This window comes from Sciurus carolinensis, chromosome 8 (assembly GCF_902686445.1).
Source record: "Sciurus carolinensis chromosome 8, mSciCar1.2, whole genome shotgun sequence".
NCBI lineage: Eukaryota > Metazoa > Chordata > Mammalia > Rodentia > Sciuridae > Sciurus > Sciurus carolinensis.
Window position 1 is genome coordinate 43646993 of NC_062220.1, and position 18129 is coordinate 43665121.

An 18129-nucleotide genomic window follows, 5' to 3' on the forward strand; every position below is an offset into this window, starting at 1 on the left:
TAGAACTGGTATTCAAAGAATCCTGGACCAAGAAACATACTTTGAGAACATTTATCCAAATATAGGCAGAAATTGTGGCTCAATGTTGACCATTTATTTGTTGGTTAGACAACTGTTTTCCATAAGAGAGTCTCCCCAAATTTGGAGATATTTAAGTTACTTTTTTACTGGCAAAAACTTGAATATTTCTGTATAGAAGATATCTAAACACACCCTGCTCCCTGGACATAATGTGTTAATTATTGGGAAACAACTGGGATTCCATGGGCACAAAGGGAAGGTGTACTAGATGTATTAGCTACAAAGCAAGGCATAAATAGAGTGCTCCAGTCATTTAGGTAGTGGTGTGAGCTCAGGGAGACAGAAAATTACTTATTCAATTCCTCTCTAGCTCATGCCAGTTCAAGGAAAAATAAAATAATGGCTTTGCCACCCTTGCCTTCTTGGAGTATAATTTTAAGCAGCTATTGACAACCTGTATGCATTTATTGCAGATTTTTGCAAAGGGCTGAGATGTTTTGGTGTGCAGCTACAAATAAATGGTAGATTCAGTTACTGTGTCTTATGTTCAATGCAATAGATGGACAAAGGAGCCTTGATCCTTCTTGATCTGTTCATTGTCCTAGAGTTTTAATCAAAGCTCCCTGCTTCTTTATATGTCTAAAACCATCCTGACTTGACTGTCCAATGCACCCTTTAAATTAATTTCCATGGTAAAAGTCAGCTTCCTCCTTTGTCAGGAAATCAGCTCAGAATTTTGCTGGCAAATAACCATGGGATTACAATCCCTGGAAATACTGCCTTGGGTCATGGCCATCAGCCTTTTGTTTTTGTGGTGCGTGTGTTTTCTAATCCCCTACACACAAAACAACTTTAGATTGGGGAGAAAAGAATGGACTTCTAAATCGCCTTCTCTATTTTATTGTTCACATATCGTATTGTTTTGAGTGAAATTGGAAAAATTGTCTCCTTTCTCTGTATTGCCAAAAGGCATTCAGGTAATGAAGTCTGTAACTAAACGGTAATTGAATCAGCATAATTTGCACACTGAATGGTTTTCAAATGCTCCCAGTTTACAATTAAAGGAGAATTAATGCTCTTGTTGTTGAGAACGCAGCGCATTAGAATAAATCCAGCACTGTTGTTGTAATGAGTGGAAAACGGTTTAACTGCCAACAAACACATTTAAAATTTAACACAACGTATTGATTTCACTTCTGCTTTTGATAGATTATTTTCCAGACTATCGAAATACTTGCTTCAAGCGATAAACTGCACCGTAGCCGGGAGCCCTTGCAGCGCGTGTGAGCACAGTCCAAGGACGCAAGAACAGTCCTGAGGTTCAGGTCATGCGTAAAGGCATGCAGAGGAGAGGGGCAGGCGGGTTACGATGGTCAAGGGAATCGTTAATATTCCTCCTCTGTCGCTTTCACTGTACACTCCCTCCCCTATCTCTCAATTAAAAAATCTGTATTTCCTCTGACCAAACTTTCTGCCCTCCAACTTTGGCTCTCAATGTCAGTGGGCTAACGGGACACAGGTGGAGCAAGAAGGATAGAAAATGGGAATTGGGAAGGACACTCTTTGCATTTCGTCTGCATTCTAGCGGGGGAAGGCACAGACTTCAGCGACAGAGTCAGAAAGGCTGTTCTTTCGGATTGGTTGCCCAGGCTTTCACCTGTTTACCCCAAGGTGTCCTGTGGGCGAGGACACTGATGCGCAGCGCCCTCTGGCGTCCGCGACTGCTATGGTCAGGAGATAAAGGTGCAAAGACAGGCAACATTGAGGAATCTGAGACTGAAGCTGAAGCCTGGTAAATACACATATTCATATTCTCTCTCTCTCTCTCTCCTTCCTCTCTCTCTCTCTCTCTCTCTCTCTCTCTCTCTCTCTCTCTCTCTCTCTCTCTCTCTCTCTCTCTCTCTCTCTCTCTCTCTCTCTCTCTCTCCTGCGCGCGCGCACACACACACACATATATACACTGTATTCAAAAACTCTGCCGCCCTGCAGTCGCATGTGCCAGGGCAAAGGCCGGCTGAAAAACGCTGACAATTGCTGGATGACAACCCTATTGCTCCCAGGATTATAAGGATTTGGAAGCTCTTGGGATTGAGGGACACCAGTTCCACCCTCAATCCCATTTATCCAGCCTCACTAGTAAGCTCAGGTGGCTCCAATGCTTCTCAACACTAGGCAGGACACACTGGGTCCTGGGCACACTTCTGCCACCCAGGACCCACTGTTGGGGTTTTTGCACAGAGTACAAAAAAAAAAGGTACTAGTGTCCCTGGCCCTCCCAAAAGCCAGATCAGGGTAAGCGCACTCTCCTCCTCCGGTGGTGTCTATAGTTCCCAATTCACAATAAAGCGTTTTGCCCTGGAATGAGTTTCAACACTGTGCAAAGTCCTAACCCCGGAAAACTCGGTTCGGGGTGGACTCTGACCAAGGCTTTGTTTAGGATTCTCTCCCTGGAGACAAGGCCTGTCATTTTCTAATAAGGAGGTGGGCACTTGAACCTGGGTTCTGTTATTTGATGAAAAAGAGGTTTTTCAAAGGAAGTGGAGTGGGACATCTTTGCTGGAGTATCTCTGACCCAACTTTAATTTATAGTGTTCCTGATAGCTAAACTAAATCCTGTCTGAACCTCCCCCACTCCGCAATCAAAGAAAGTTACCTGCACTTCTTTATGTACCACATCTCCAAACTGGTGGAGCGGGTGGGTAGAATAACTTTCAAAACTACAGACTTAGGCAGATTTGTGCTTTCAACCCCTCAACCTCATTCCCATTTCCTTTTGCTTAAACTCTGTGTATGAACTACTAAGAATTCCATGCCTTCCACCCTTCTTCTTTGCCCTCTCTCTCAAAACCATGTGGTCCCACCGCTTCTTTGGTTTCTGGACGTCTGGGGTGCCCCGTCGGCCGTTCACAATCACAGTTAGAGGGGAACTGGAGAAGGCTATGGGGGTGGGAACCACAGAAAATCCCGCAGGAATCCGGAGACCAGCTTCCCAAAGTTGTTCCAACACAGTCACTAGAACACTCTTCTTGCTGAACTGGTGGCCTCACACTCCTCTCGCGCGCCCCCAGTTGCCTGGCCTCCGGGACCGCGAGGAATTCAGAGGCGCCCGACCCGCCGCGACTTACCAAGTAGACCGTGGGCTGCAGGAGGAGAAGCACGTACCAGCAGGCAGCCTGCATCCTCCCGCGTCTCAAACTTCCTTGGCGGTGCCTTCGCTGAGTCTTTGTTCCTTCAAAAACATAGATCCACCTGACATCCACTTTACAGAGCAAGGAGCGCTCTCAGCAGCCTAGATACAAATGAAATTAGACAACCCATGACCACGCGGGCAAGGTTAGGCTTGGCGATCAAGCGGGGAAAGGGGTCGTGGCGGGAAGGGGTGGACCAAAGAAAAAAATTAGAAGAGGGGGTGCGAAAAATTGAAAAGCGAGTAAATCTAGCGTCTGAAACGAGCTAGAGCGCAGTCCGCAGGCAGGCTGGCGGGCGGGAGGGTGAGGGGCTCCTTGCGCCCTGCGCTTCTTGGGTGTGAGTTCCGGGGCGGCGGAGGCCCGAGGCGGTTGGGCAGAGAGCCGCGTGCAGGCTGGTTCAGAGCTCAACTGTTTCTGGCAGCGAGACCTGCCCTAATGTTTGATAGCCCAGCGGCTCGGACAAGAGGCGGCGGCTGGTTCTTCGCCAGCCCTGGCAAGGCTCACACACGTACACACCAGCAGAGAGAGAGAAAGAGAGGGAGAGAGACTGAGCGAAGGGGCGCGGTGAAAGAAAGGGGTAGGTAGAACTGACCAGGATTAGGTGCTGGGTATCTCAACCCGTTCGGTGAAGTGGGGGTGGGGAAAGGGATTGCAATTTGCATATAGGAAAGCAGGGCTCAGTTTACCCATTCAAGTCCCCCGCACATCCAGATATACACACACAGACACAAAATCACATCACTAATACTACTTTTTCCTAGTCAAGGGGCGCAGCCAGTTGCTAACTTCTAGAGTACAAACCTGCCTGGGGCTGGAAGGCTCACCTGCCAGGCATGCTCTGTCCCCCTCCCCGCTGCCCTTTACTGGCTTCTACGACCCTGCCCCAAGGTGTCCCTTCTGGGAACAGTGAAGGCAAAGGGTACGTACCGCACAGGACTGGAGGCGAATCGGGCGAGCAGTGACCGCTCTGGGCAGGCTCCATGGAGGAGCTACTCGGGCCTGGCGTCTCCAGCGCCCCGGACGTGCCCTCCCCGGAGCTCCGTCTCCATGCTCGGGCGAGGATGGGTCCAGCTGCCTCCTCCAGCCTTGGCGGAGTCGGCGTCCAGTGCCCGGGTCGCGCTCGGGATTGGTTCGCTAGAGCCTAGGCTTGGTACAGTTGGAATCACGGTGCAGGAAACTTAAGGGGCAAAAGAGGGAGAGAGGGGGGAGTAAAGGTGGAAAGAAAGGAAGAATAAAAGGGAGGAAGAAGAATGGGAGAGAGAGAGGCGAATGCGCCTGCTGTGCCGGACAGCCTGGGACTGCCAAAGCTAGCACTGGGACCAGCAGCCCAGGATCCCCAGCTTTCCGAGGATGCCAGAGGATGGTAGAAATGATTGAAGGGGAGGAGACTGGGCAAGTCCTCGGAACTTGAACTTGAGAGATAAGATACTGGCGTTCTGGAAGAAAAAAAACCAAACAGCAGGCACGGACAGTCCTAGTTTCTTAAGGAGGGGTGGGGTGGCGAGAATTTGAAGACTGCGGGCACACAAAACAGCAGCATCTTTACTCGTGACATTGAGAAGCCCAGGAACCGCTGGGGGGTAGGGAGGGGGGTCGTGGTCACTATCCAAGGTCCTGCCCGGCCACCGGGGGACGCTCTGCAGCTCTCTGGGTTTCCCGCGTGGAGGTGATGGTTTCTTTGCAGGGTCGCGGCTTGGCGTGTCTAGATTCCTGATACCGACAAATACACGGGCACGTGGGTGAACGGTTTCTCAAAGACTCATTAATACCCCATGTAAATATGTCCTGCTCTTAGGCTTTCGGCGAGCTGGGCCCACAGGAAGAAGTAGCTCCTGCGGCGTCTCTGGCGGCCGCAGCGCCCCCTCCCCAGAGGACCGGAACCGCCCGCAGAGTGGCGGGGAGCTGCGTAGGGCAAAGACCCGCGCGGGAGAGTGCAGGTCGTCCCTGCCGACTTCGGGCGGGGCGCAGACGCACCGCGGACCTGTGGCTGCGTGGCCAGAGGCGGGGGTGCCGCGGTCCGCCAGCCATTCAGCGCGCGGCAGCTGAGAGGACTGGGCGACCTTGGGCTCTCTCGACTCCACTCCGCCGGCTGGGCCGAGCGAGAATGGGGGATATTTGGAGCGGTTGCCACCTCCCTTGATAGGGACACCTCCCACTCAACCAGCATCTGTTTCCTATACTCGTCCTCTGTGCTCTGACTGTGTCTCTGAGTTTCTCAGTCCTTCTCTTGCTGTCGCTCTTTCTCTATCATCTGTGTGTTGTCGGTCTCTGTCATTTCCATCGTTCATGTCTCAGTCCGTTGGTGTTTGTTTTGCCTCCCCTCTGCTTCTCTGTGTGTGTCTCAGCATCTCTGTTTTTCTACCTGGCCCCTGCCATTATCCCTGAAATCCTGTTCTGTTCTTGCCTCCACCCTCCCCAGCCCACAACCGTCAGACCAGCTTTCCTGGTATCCGGTGAGATTCAAAACTAGTTAGGCCCTTCTCGTGCAAGCAGGGCTGCCAGCGCTTTTCAGCATGCCAGACTCAGGCCATAAGTCCAAGTGTGGCTAAGGACATTTCTCTTCCCCCGACTCTGCCAGTTACTTCTCCGAGTCTGCCTTTCACCGTAGTCTACTCTGGAGTGATGAACACTGCAGAATAACATTTTGATATTCATTTGTAAAAATTGGGTTAAAATTTATCTCAAGAGTCCAAGTTTGTAGAACCTAGAATTGTGATTTTTAGTGAGTCTCAATGTGTTCTTAAGCGTGGGTGTGGGACACCTCAGGCTCTGTGGAGTCTGCTGTAGTCAATCCCGGATCAAACAATGTACCTTCTAGACAGGATGTCCCAGCGTGACCACAGGCTAAATTCCGGGGGTGTGGGGAGCAGGTTATCCCCTCTTCAACATGGCCTTCACAACAAAACTACCCTCTCCTGGAGCAGATGCAAGAGGAACCCTGCTGAGTCAGATCTCCAAAGCCTCCAAATTAGATACCACTATAGGACATACCTGCATTTGAGCTTTGTGGCTTACACTACCTTCCCACTAAAAATAGCTCCTTAAAGAAGAAGCTCTCCTGATCTCAAAAGTTAAACTCTGCCAGTGTGACCTTGGAATTCACCAGGGCACAAGCAGTGTAAGGCATTGAAGCACACTTTCTAACTGGGACTCTCTGAAAGTCCACTTTAGAAATAATATGTTTATGTATACAACATATTTGTAATGTTGATTTGACTATTTTCAAAACTTACTGGGTTTTTCATGTGTTAAAAAAGTTTAAAGAAGAAAGAGTAAAGTCTTGGGGCACCCATATCTGAGACTGAAGGGCCAAAGTAGGGTGAACAAGACTTGGTTTGATTCCATCTTCTAAGATTCTTGAGGCCATCCTAAAACAGATCTCTATTTGTACAGGAGCTCCCAGGCTCTCCCAGGCCCTCCCAGGCTGGAGTATGGAGCTGAAGTGAATGTTACCTGGATCCCAAATACAATACTGTCAGAGCTGGACTTCTCTCTGACCTTCAGGAAACAAAAAAGAAAAAGGCCAGCTTTGGGATACACCAAGTTCTTTTCTAAACCTTGCTTCAAACACATTCTGCCTCCAGAGCCATTTCGCCATAAAAAATTACTGCTAGTGAAATAGATGATCAAGGGCCTTAAAATCTCTGTCTGAATGGGACTGATTATTTAAGAAAAGCACCACAGGAACCTAGTAATGGGAACTGGTAAGACACTTTGTTCTATGACACAGGGTGCCAAAGAGCTCTTTATGTTAATGACCTGAGACCTTCTGCCCAGACATTCAACTCTCACTGGATCCTACAAGATATTTGGCCTGTATAACGCAGCAGTGGATTGCCTTTTTTTTTTTTTTTTTTAAATCTTTGTTGGAGTCTTCATTTCCTGTAGTACTCAATCAGAAAAGAACTCCGAACCACCAAGTAGCACTAAAGAACTTATTGTTTCTGCTAAACCTCTCCAATTTTAATGGCATAATATTACACCATACAAGGATGGCTCATTCACCCTCCTTTTTTCCTACTGTTTGCTTTAAAAACAAAACTGATAAGAGCATGATTTTTATACATTCTTCTACTTAAAGTTGTACATTACTCTAAAATGCACTTTTAGAATACAGTACATCAACCATGATCTTCACCAGGGTAAAACAAATGTATGATTATCTTTAAGAAGTATAGTATTTGTGTCAATGCTTTTAAGACTTTATTAATATTGAGATATTTTCAGACATCTTTTTTTTTTTTTTTTTTTTTGTACTGGGGATTGAACACAGGGCCTTGCACTTACTAGGCAAGCTCTCTACCACTGAACTACATTACCAGTCCATTTTTTCTAAATTTTGTGTGCAATGCAACTTAACACACATAAACTTAACACAAATTATAACCACTATAAAAACCAACCCTCTGCCATTTACTTTTCCCCAAGTCTACCTGGTCCAATCTAAAATAGAGAGTATAAAATACATTTCTTTTCAAGAAATATATATATTTAAAGGGTCCAATGGACTGACCTCAGAAGAAAATAGTGTCATTAAACAGTTTTCCTGATAATTAAAACCAGAAGAAATTAAAATTAGAATTCATTTGAAATATATGAATAGCTCTATTAAATGTCATAGCTGTTTTGGTTGGTTTAATCTTGTGCACTTGTATGATTCTCTTTTTTGACAGGGGAGTGGGAGGGCCAGGAGTCAAAGGTTTGGATTATTTGGGAGCAAGGGAGCAGACAGAAAGAAAGATTAACTTTGACTCCTTCAAAACTTTGTCCTAAAATGAACTTATCCTAAACACACAAAGATCATCATATTTTATCCAAAATTCAAGTAAAAACAGAAAGCTATTTTTGTGAAGCACCCAGCTGTGGGCTTGCATGAGCTTCAGGCCAAATTATATCAATTCGTACATAGTATTGCACTTTACCTAATTTTTTCCTAATAGCACCAAAAAAACTTTCATAATGCTTATATCATTTTTCTTCCCTGACTTTAATATAATCTGATATTTGCTTGTTATATGACCTTGGGCAAGTTCTTGAAGATACCTGTAGTCTCAGTACCCTTCTGTATATGAGGAAATAAGATTAAATGATGAATAGAATTCCTTGATTCTATTTCATATAATTAAATGTGAAGTCATCCATAGTTAAAAGAAACTTAACAACTTCATAAACATTCATATACTGTATGATAATTTTCAAAGATCCTAGCAATTTAAAAGAATATATTTTATTCAATGTATTCCAAAGATTTTTAAGTCAAGTGTGCTTGTGGGTTTGAACCAAAGTTTTTTGTGTATTTCTTCCCTGCTCTACACTCATAACCTTTCCTCTAGGTCAAGGGTTGCTTCTATTGTATTAATCATATCACATCGCTTTCTCATATAAATTGTTCTGTACATGCTTTTAATGTCATTGATTTATGAGAATCTACAGTTAGAGTGGCATCCTTATTATACCTATGAATATTTGTTACAAAAGATCCAAAACTATTCCTACTCCTGCTGTAGGATTCTTAAATGTCACTCAGGACAACTAAGAACCCCCTTGACTCCTCTACACCTACAAGCTATTTTTTCTAGTGGAAGGAAGGGTCATTTGCAAAGTGATTTTACCAACCCTAGAGTATTTGGTATTTGAATGTAGTAGAACTTGGTTAATAACTATGAGGCACGTGTGCTAAATTACTGTTACCAGAATGCTTTAATAACAAGATCACTGGACTACAGAGAAAAAAATAGCCATCAAGCTCTGGAATATAAAAAAATTAAAGGGAATCAAAAACCTTTATGTAAAAAGCATTTTCTTTTTCAGAAGTAATTTATATGCTCAGTCATTGTATCCATATTTCATTTATTATGCTAGGTAAGGACAGAGGGTTCTCAGAGGTAGGGTAGTTTTAATTATGCACACAAACTTTAAAAAGAGAATGAGCACAATAAAAGAAATTAAAGAAAGCCAGCATTAAAAAGGCAGTTGAATGAAAAAGATGGGAAGATTGGGGTCATAGCCCAGAAATCATAATTAAAAATTTTTAAATATTGTGACTAAGCAAACCTTTGCATTATAATCTAATTACAGAAATTCTTCATGGTGGTCCCTCCAGAGATTAATTGACAGTTCCCTAAAGCAGAAGCATTAAAAACAAAGAATTTGATAACCAATGTTCTGTGAACAAAGCAAAATCCAGTATTTGCTTTCAGCCAGAAAGATTCTCAACTACACAGAGATAGAAGAAATTGTGAAGACAAAAGCTGCCAGCTCTTAAAATGGGTCTGCAAATGCATATTTCATCTTCATCAACTAACATATCTGAATATTTTGAAGCACATGTTTGTCCAGCTTTTATCTTGATTTGGAAATATGAAGACAGAGTCTAAAATGAGATGATTTATACAGACAGGGAACAAAGGGCGACTTCGACTCAAACATAGAGATAAGAATGTTTTGGGATGTCACAGAGATAAGAGTAGCCCTCTCGGTTTTCCTTTTTAACATCAAATTAATGAAAACAACTGGAATTTTACCATAATTAATTTCAGGGGTAATGCCTAAAAATCACATATCACATTTGTCTGCTTCCTCCAGTTCCAGTAATAAAATGCTTTTTATAAATTCAAAGCAAAAGGATCTCATGGTGTGACATCAAATTTTGTATTAAATGATCATATTGTCTCAAAGCTCCACAGTTTTCAATAGGTTAACAGCTACCATTTATCAAGAACCACGCTCATGCCAGGCACCATACCCAAGTTTTACTTGCATGATTCCACTGATGAGTCCACAAGCTTCAACCACCAGTTTAGTTTTGAAAGAAAACCTCATAGGTTAGACAAGTTTTTCTTCATCTTGGTTTTCCAATGAGGTTGACTTGAAGCATCTCTGAGAATCACTAGACCACCAATGTGCACTCCCTCCTTTCCGTCACTGCCTTTTCAGTGCCACCATATTATCAACTACCCTTCTAACCACTCTAGGTTGTCTGTGCTCTCCTCTTCACTAACATTAAACATTGCTTATCCTCAGAGCTCCATCAGTAACTCTAGTTCTCTCTGCTCTAACTAGGCAATCCTGTCTAGTTTCATGGTTTTATTGATTATCAATATCCAATGACAACTAAGTTCATAAGTCTAGTTCCAATATTTTCCTTCACCCAAATATTCAATTGCCTGCATCTTTACAAAGATGCCTAGAGATACCTTCAATTAACATGCCTAAAATTGAACATGTCGCAGACATATCCTATTGGTTGGTATGATAGTCTCTGCCATTCTCTCGCACAGGACCAAGTCCATGCTAAGCCAAGAGGCCTTATGATGAAATGAGGAAATACACTTCCTCACATGTCTTTCACTCTCCTTCTTTCCCTTCCTTCTTCCCTTCCCTCACCTTCCGTTTCCTTACTCATTTATTCCTGTCAACTCAGACCAGAGCTTTCAGGAGACCTAGCATGTTGCCACTTGATCCTCTAGACAACAGGAGACTGCGCTCCTCAGGGAGAATCTGTGTCCTTCATCATGGGACCCAAAATGGGAAAACATATGAATCCTGACCACTATCTGGAACATAGTCACCAGTTGACCTGCCATCCTACGGACCCCAAAATGAGAAATAAATGTTTATCATTAAATGTCAAGGATTTGAGACTATTTGTTTTCCAGCATTATCACAGTCCTAAAGGTCTGACTGGTGACACCACTACCACCCTGGAAAGCTTAAGTATCAGGCTCCCTTATTCTTTTTCTTTCTTTTTGTCCAACATGTCAAACATCAACTTACCAATATCTCTTATGTTGAGACCTAATTATCTCTCATGTATCTTCCCACTTCTCTGTTCCTGATACCGCTACTGACTCAGGTTCATATCACCAGTCATCTGGTCTATGGAAACAGAATTTCATTGGTCTTCCACATTTTCAGCTCCCGTCTCCATAATTATGCTCTCCTCACTGCCACCTCTAAAACTAAAATATGCTCACATCACACACTTGTTTAAATTTCTTCATAAATTTCCTAGTTGACAGAATCAAGAAGACCCCTTATGAACTGACCTCTCTTTGCTTCATTTTAGGCTGGAAGTATAAGCTCCCTTGCCTCATACACCTCAAAGCCTCTTGTTAGAATCAGAAGCAGACTTGGAAATTTGGTTGCAAAGTGTTATTTGGTGTTTGACCCATTAACCACCCTCATATCCAGGTTAAGTGAACGGTGGCACCAAAAAGTTCCACCTGTCCCTTACTCTTAGCTTCACCCTGCACAGTGGCAGCTCCCTTTCCATCTCACATTTCTATTACTTCAGCACTATATCTTACTCAAAGGTTTATTATAATAAGACCCTGCTCTCCCTTCTGCCTTCAGGACCAGGTGAAAGAGGGAAGTGAGATAGGAGGAGGAAGTCAGAAAAAGCACTATGCACATCATTACCATAAGTACCACAAACTCTGGGCCCAGGAAATGGGGTTGACCATACCCACAGAAACACTGACCACTAGGCCTTATAACTCTGGGTTTTGGAGTGAAATTTTTTGGTAGAAAGGGAAACTGTGAAGCCTCTGGTCAACAAAGGACCTTTTTCCTTTTGGTGTCAAACTCCTGACATGATCCATACCATGACTCCTGCTTCCTAATATCCACAGCCTCCTTAACATTACCCTGGATCATTTTTCCATCATACCAGTGAAAGGTTGTAAAGCAATCTGCACATTTACCTGAATTCAATGGCTTTTTTTCCATTTTACTCTGTAGTATGTGGCATCAACAGCTAACTCCACAAGATCATCTTTCCTAGGTTTCTTTTTTACCTCTCTGACAATTCCTAATTGTCTCCCATGCTGACTTTTCTTACTAACCCCCTAATGCCTAACAACTTCTTTCTTTTTAACCCTCCTCTTTGATCAAACTACAGGCTAATACCTCCACCAGAAAACATCTTCCTCAATGCCCTGCTATTGTCTGATATGCAACGTTCAAGAAGGAACTCAACAGGACCACAAAGCCACCCTCCACCCAAATATGCATGTACCTATTCACAGCTCATTAGTGGCACATTTTCTGTGCATTCAACCTTTACAACTTAAAATTAGAATTAGCACTTATTATTTGTGTGTGTGTGTTAGAGACTAGTCAGCCCTTCCTCCTGTCAAGGTTTCCTTCTTACATAAAGGTGGATTCAAGAGCTAAGATTTTTAGCCTGTCATATCTGGATGGCCCTCTTCTAACTAGATTCACAATTCCCACTATTCTCACTACTCTGAGCACCAGAATGGTAGGGACTATGTCTTATTTGTTTTCTGTACTCTAGCACTTAGTATGGTGCCTAGGGCATAATATATGTTTAATATATTTTTCTTGATTTGTGGACCAATTCTTTATTTAATAATCTATCATCAGATTGTTTCTTTTTTATTGGTTATTTTTAGTTATACATAGCATTAGGATTCATTTTGATATAATTATAATTTGTTCTAATTGAGTCCTTAGTACTTCCCCTTCCCCCCTCCCCTCCCTCCTCCCGTTCCCTTCCCTCTACTCTATTAATCTTTCTGCTATTCATTTATAGTTTTTTAAATTAGTGTGTTGTGGATAAACTTGAAGGTGAGATTCGTTGTGATATATTCAAATATGTACATAGGAAAACTAGGTCAGATTCATTCCACTGTCTTTCCCTATTCCATTCCACCTCCCTTCTTTTCATTCCCCTTTGTCTACCCCAATGACATTTCTTCCATTCCTTTTTTTTTTTTTTTTAACACCACTCCCCTTCTTGTGGATTAGCTTCCACATAACAGAGAACACATTCAACCTCTGACTTTTGGGGATTGGGTTATTTTACTTAGTATTAGTCTCCATTTGCCCTTTAACTCTCTGGCACACATACAAAAAATAGTTTCTTTATTTTTCCATATCTAGAGTAAGGTTATTTTTAGGTATTTATCAATTTTTCCAATTAATTCTCCAAAAGAACCTCACCCAGAAACATAGAAGGAAGACAAACTCAAAATTTTCTCTGGTTGACGCGTGGGTAGAAAGCTTATATCCACATCTATAGACTTTGTACATGTTCCTTGCCTCTTTTCCCATCCCCAAGAAATTCTGGGGTTAGTAACTATTTAGAATATCCTAAAACATTAGTCCCTAAGAATTAGTTCACTTAATTTCAACCTGGATGACTTATTAAAATGTATATTACCAGGCCTCACTTTTGATTAGGATTTGTTGGTCTGAGCTCTTGTCCTTAAAATAATGCATTTTAACAAGTATCCAGATGATTCTAATAAAGTTTGTTAGAATAAACTTTGAGAAACCTACCCTAGAAAATGGTAGATGATTGAAATTTTAAAATCCTACCTCACAGGATAGCATTTGAACTCCTTGTAGCGGCAATTAAGGTCTGTCAAAAACCTGGCATGTACCTAGACGTCAGACTGAATAATATAGACATGTTAATTAATTGGGTTTAATCATTGAACAATGCATGCATATATCATAACATCACATTGAACCCTGTAAATATATACATATAATTATTTGTCAATTAAAAATAAAATAATTTTTTGTGGTGCTGGTGATTGAACCCAGGGCCTCACTCATGCTAGGTAAATCTCTTCCACTTGACTACACCTTCCACCCTAAAATATTTTTTAAACAGATTTAATAATATGTTATTCACAATAACATTTGCTTTAGCCTATTGTCCTATTGCCCTCCAATTCTTTTAGGCTGGACTCAAATCTTACATTATTTGTAATTCAGCTCTCCCTGATTGGAATGTCCTCCTCCATCCACTTCCTCTTTCTTTGACCTTTTCCAAATCCAACCACTCTTCATGATACAGATCGAGGTCTGTCTCCCTGACACTTCCTCCATTCATCCACCCATCCATCCACCCACTCAATACAAACTCACTGAGGAAGCAGTGGTTCTGGGTACTATAAATGCAGGTACAAAAACATAGACACAAATCCTTGTCCTCAAGGAGTTTGTGTTCCAGTGCAGAGACTGACAATAAACAAAGTATGTTAAAATATGAATTAAGTTAGTTGGTGATAAGTTCTACAGAAGAAAGAAAGAAGGGAAGAGAGAGAGAGAGAGAGAGAGAGAGAGAGAGAGAGAATTACAGGAGAAAATGTAGAATTTTAAATGGAGTGTTTGAAGATGGCCTCACTGGGAAAGTGAAAACTGAGTAAAGCTGGAAGGAGGTGAGGGACTAAACCATGCAGACCTCTTGAATAAAATCTTTTAAGGTAGAAGGAAGAACAAATTTAAGAAAAAAAAAAAAAGAAAGAAAGAAAACTGAGGTAGCAGTGTACTTCATGTCATTAGAGGAATAACAAGAATGTCGACTACTCTGGGGGATGAGTGAAACAGGAAGAGATGATAAAGAGATGAAGACAGAGGCAACTGAATCAAGAGCATCCAAAGGGAATTGGAAGGACAAGGCTTAATAAGTCTACAGGACCCACATCGGGAAGAGAAGTGACATGTCCCAACTCACCTTTTAGCACAATTATTCCTGATAGCGTGTTAAGTACTACCTGAAGGAAGGCAAGAGCCATGGCAGGAACACCACAAGTCAAGAGGTTATGGTCACAATCCCAACACAGGTAATGGTGACTTAGAGAAATGGATCATGATAGGGGTGCTGAGAAGTGAAGCAACTCTGGATATATTTTGAAGGAAGAAATGACATATTTCACTGAAGGATTGAAGGTGGAATGACAGAGACAATTGTCTACAAGGGTTTGGCCCTGTGTACCTAAAAGGTTGGAGTCATCATTAATATCAAGTAGACTGTGGAAGAAGAAGGTAGTCAGAGGAAAGTGGGACATTACCAGCTCATCTGGGGACATGTTAGGTTTGAGATGTACATTAAAATCCCCATGGATGTATTGAATATCAGGAGTCAGGAATTCAGGGGAAATGTCTAGGATGGAAATACAAAGTAGGATATTATCCACAAAGAGGCGGTATTTAAAGACTTGAGATGATGGGAATCAGTGCAGATAAAGTAAGAATAGAGCCCTGGAGCATAGCAATGGGTAGGAGGTCCAGGAAAGCTGAGGGTACAAGGGAGTAAGCACAGGGATTGGGAGGAAGCTAAGGGAGAGGAGGAAGCAGCAGAACCAAATGATTCCATAAGTCAAATAAGATGGAAGATGATCTATGAACTTCACATTACAAAGTCTTTGGTAACCTTAACCAGAGCAGCTTCAGTGTGCAGAGGAGGAAGGTAGAATGAAGTGGATTCAAGGGGAAAATACAAAGAGGGGGTGGGTTGATGGTGAATATGGACCACTCTTTGAAGGTGTGGTTTTTATTCCTCTTCATTCCCTTACTGTAAGTCTCTGTACCATCTAGAACCAGTCTGCTCATTGAGGCATTTTAATTATTTTACCCTCAGTGACGCTTAACTCTTCATTATGTTTGTATCTTACTTCCAATTAATTTGGAAGTTCTTGGTGGATAGAATCAATATCTCCTTTCACATATACAGCAATGCCCTTAGTGCTTGGTACAATTCTGTGCCTACAATGGGTATTTGAAATACATGAGTGCTGGTGTAGCACAGTGGTAGAGCACTTGCCTAGCATGTGTGGCCTTGGGTTCAATCTTTAGCACTGCAAAAAAAAAAAAAAAAAAAATTAAAAATGACAAACTAAATAAATTTTCTCTAATGATTTTCTCAATCCCTTCTCCTAGCTTCCCTTCTTGTTTTAAACAACTTGTAGATCGAATTTCTGCTTCCTCAATTTGACCTTTAAAGATCCTCACAAAATGATCCTGTTCAAATTTTGTCTTTCAGAATTTTCTTATATAGCCCTCTGCTTTAGTCCAGATAGTTTATTTACTATTTCCTAAAAAGGATATATTTTATTTATCTCTCATTTTGATTACCTTTGTCTAGAAATTTCTCCCTTGATTGAAGGACATCTCTCAGAAACTAACAGAGGCCTAATCACATTTTTGATGATTTTTGCATTAATGTATAGTTACCTCAGAATTTAGTTCTTATCATCTGCATGTCAATGTTTTGAGATATTTTTTGTGCTGTCTATTGCATTCAATAATTCTACTTTTGTATACATTTTACTCTTTAAAAAATCTTAGACCAAAGAATTTATTTGGGGTTCTGTTTATTCTGTCACCTAGCATTTTGGGGTTCAACAAAAAAAATCAAATAATTTTGATGAATAAAATTTAAGGATAAAACAACAAAAATCAAATGAGAAACAAATATTACCACACATATAAACATTTGATAGCACGTGATGGAATGAGCAAGTGAATGATGAATGGGTGGTTGAGTGGGTGGCTGTAAAGATTCTTAGATTCCACAGTTTTCTCACACTGATACCAGGAGTCGTCCTATGTAGCCCACATGAGAGGCACAGGAAGTGGGTGGCATATATCTTACAGGTGATGAAATAGTCTTAAAGGGGTTGACATGCCCAAATTTATGCCAGGACAACAGAATCCTAACTTCTGACTCTAGAATCCAGTTTTTTTTTTTTTTTACACACCATGGCGGTTTACTGTATAAAAAAGTGAAACCACTTAAAACCTACCATTCAAAATTATTTTCCAAGTTTTTTTCCTTTAGAATTGATGAAATTGTGCTCTATTTGTTTTTCAGTGGTAGTCCTACAATTCTATTCTTTTCCTTTTTAATAACGACTGAACTCCTAATCTCAAAATTGGTTTGATCATTTTTCTTAACAAAATACCAACACAATAAAGTGCAAATTTATTTTAAACAACTCTTTCCTTTTGAGTCTTTACATTCAGAAAACTTAGTCAAACTACTGATTTTGGTTTACAGTCTCGAAATGTTGTCTGGAGTACATTTCCTTTTCCAAGTGGACTTGTTTCTGCCCCATGATCTTGCTCTCAGATTTCTGATCTTAAGAGCACAAATCAAAGAGTGGTTTACGAAGTAAGTGCTTTCTTGAGCCTATTTGAACTCCACACTTCAGATATATTTTTAAAAATGTTCTACTTACTTCCTCAGTACAGAAACTTGTGAATTTTGAAAGTTTTCTTAACCCTCTTAGGTTATTGGGGCACCATTAGAGATCTGAATGAATAATTTACTCACAGCACCTCCCAAAATGTTTGAATCCTTCAAGGTTAATAACCAAAGTCTGACACTCTTACATGCTTTATTTTTGACCACAGACACTAAGAGAAGAAAGAAAGTTATATAGCAACATAGATGCTATGAAGGAAATTTATTCTCTGATTAGAGGGACCAACGGTTAAGATAGCCAATGATTTTATTCAGCATCCCAAGTGCCCAACCTTAGCTTATAGCTTATACTCTAAAATTACCTGTCCCAAATCTTGAAGTTACATTATAATCTTCAGAGGAATTGTGTATTAAACCAAAATGCTATTCTTAATTATTAATTCATCTTTGAAAAAGGAAAATAAAATTGGAATAATTTAACTAAAATTTAATTGTATATTAATAGTTATTTTTCTTATATAACGCTAAGTGCTTTTTGGTTGTTTTCATGGTGAATAATGAGTCTGTAATATAGAGGATTTGGATTTTAACTTCTATAATTAAAAATAACTAACCAAATTAGACTCAAGTTGATTTTGAGAGAATGATCTTTCTATTGGTTAAGGTAATAAGATAGTACTGTATCTTTAGATCATGTATTTTTATATTATAAATCTCAGATTTACTATTGTTACTTGTGTCTTAGGTTTCAGAATAGATGATGAGACAGACCTTTCCGGATATTGCAGAGGAATTTGACAAAAAATTGAACAATTAGTTAGATGCTTTCTTTTTACCATGTTTTTAAAAAGTATAAACATGCAATGATAGCTAACCCTGTGCACTATCTTCTCTTTTGCCAAACTTTAATTAGTTTCCAGGAAGTGGACACCTTTCAATAAAAATGGACAAAAATAT

General features: G+C 41.2%; 1 protein-coding gene across 1 annotated transcript in view; it reads right to left on the reverse strand.

Moving 5' to 3' along the window:
* Nxph1 (neurexophilin 1) overlaps nt 1–5029 on the reverse strand; it is a 281079-nt gene extending 276050 nt beyond the window's left edge. The window contains exons 1-2 of the mRNA XM_047561674.1: nt 4137–5029; nt 3147–3310 (exon numbers count right to left, since the gene is read on the reverse strand). Coding sequence (XP_047417630.1) covers nt 3147–3200 — 54 coding nt within the window. The 5' untranslated portion in view covers nt 3201–3310; nt 4137–5029. The remainder of the gene's footprint in view (nt 1–3146; nt 3311–4136) is intronic.
* Between the last annotated feature and the right edge of the window lie 13100 nt (nt 5030–18129).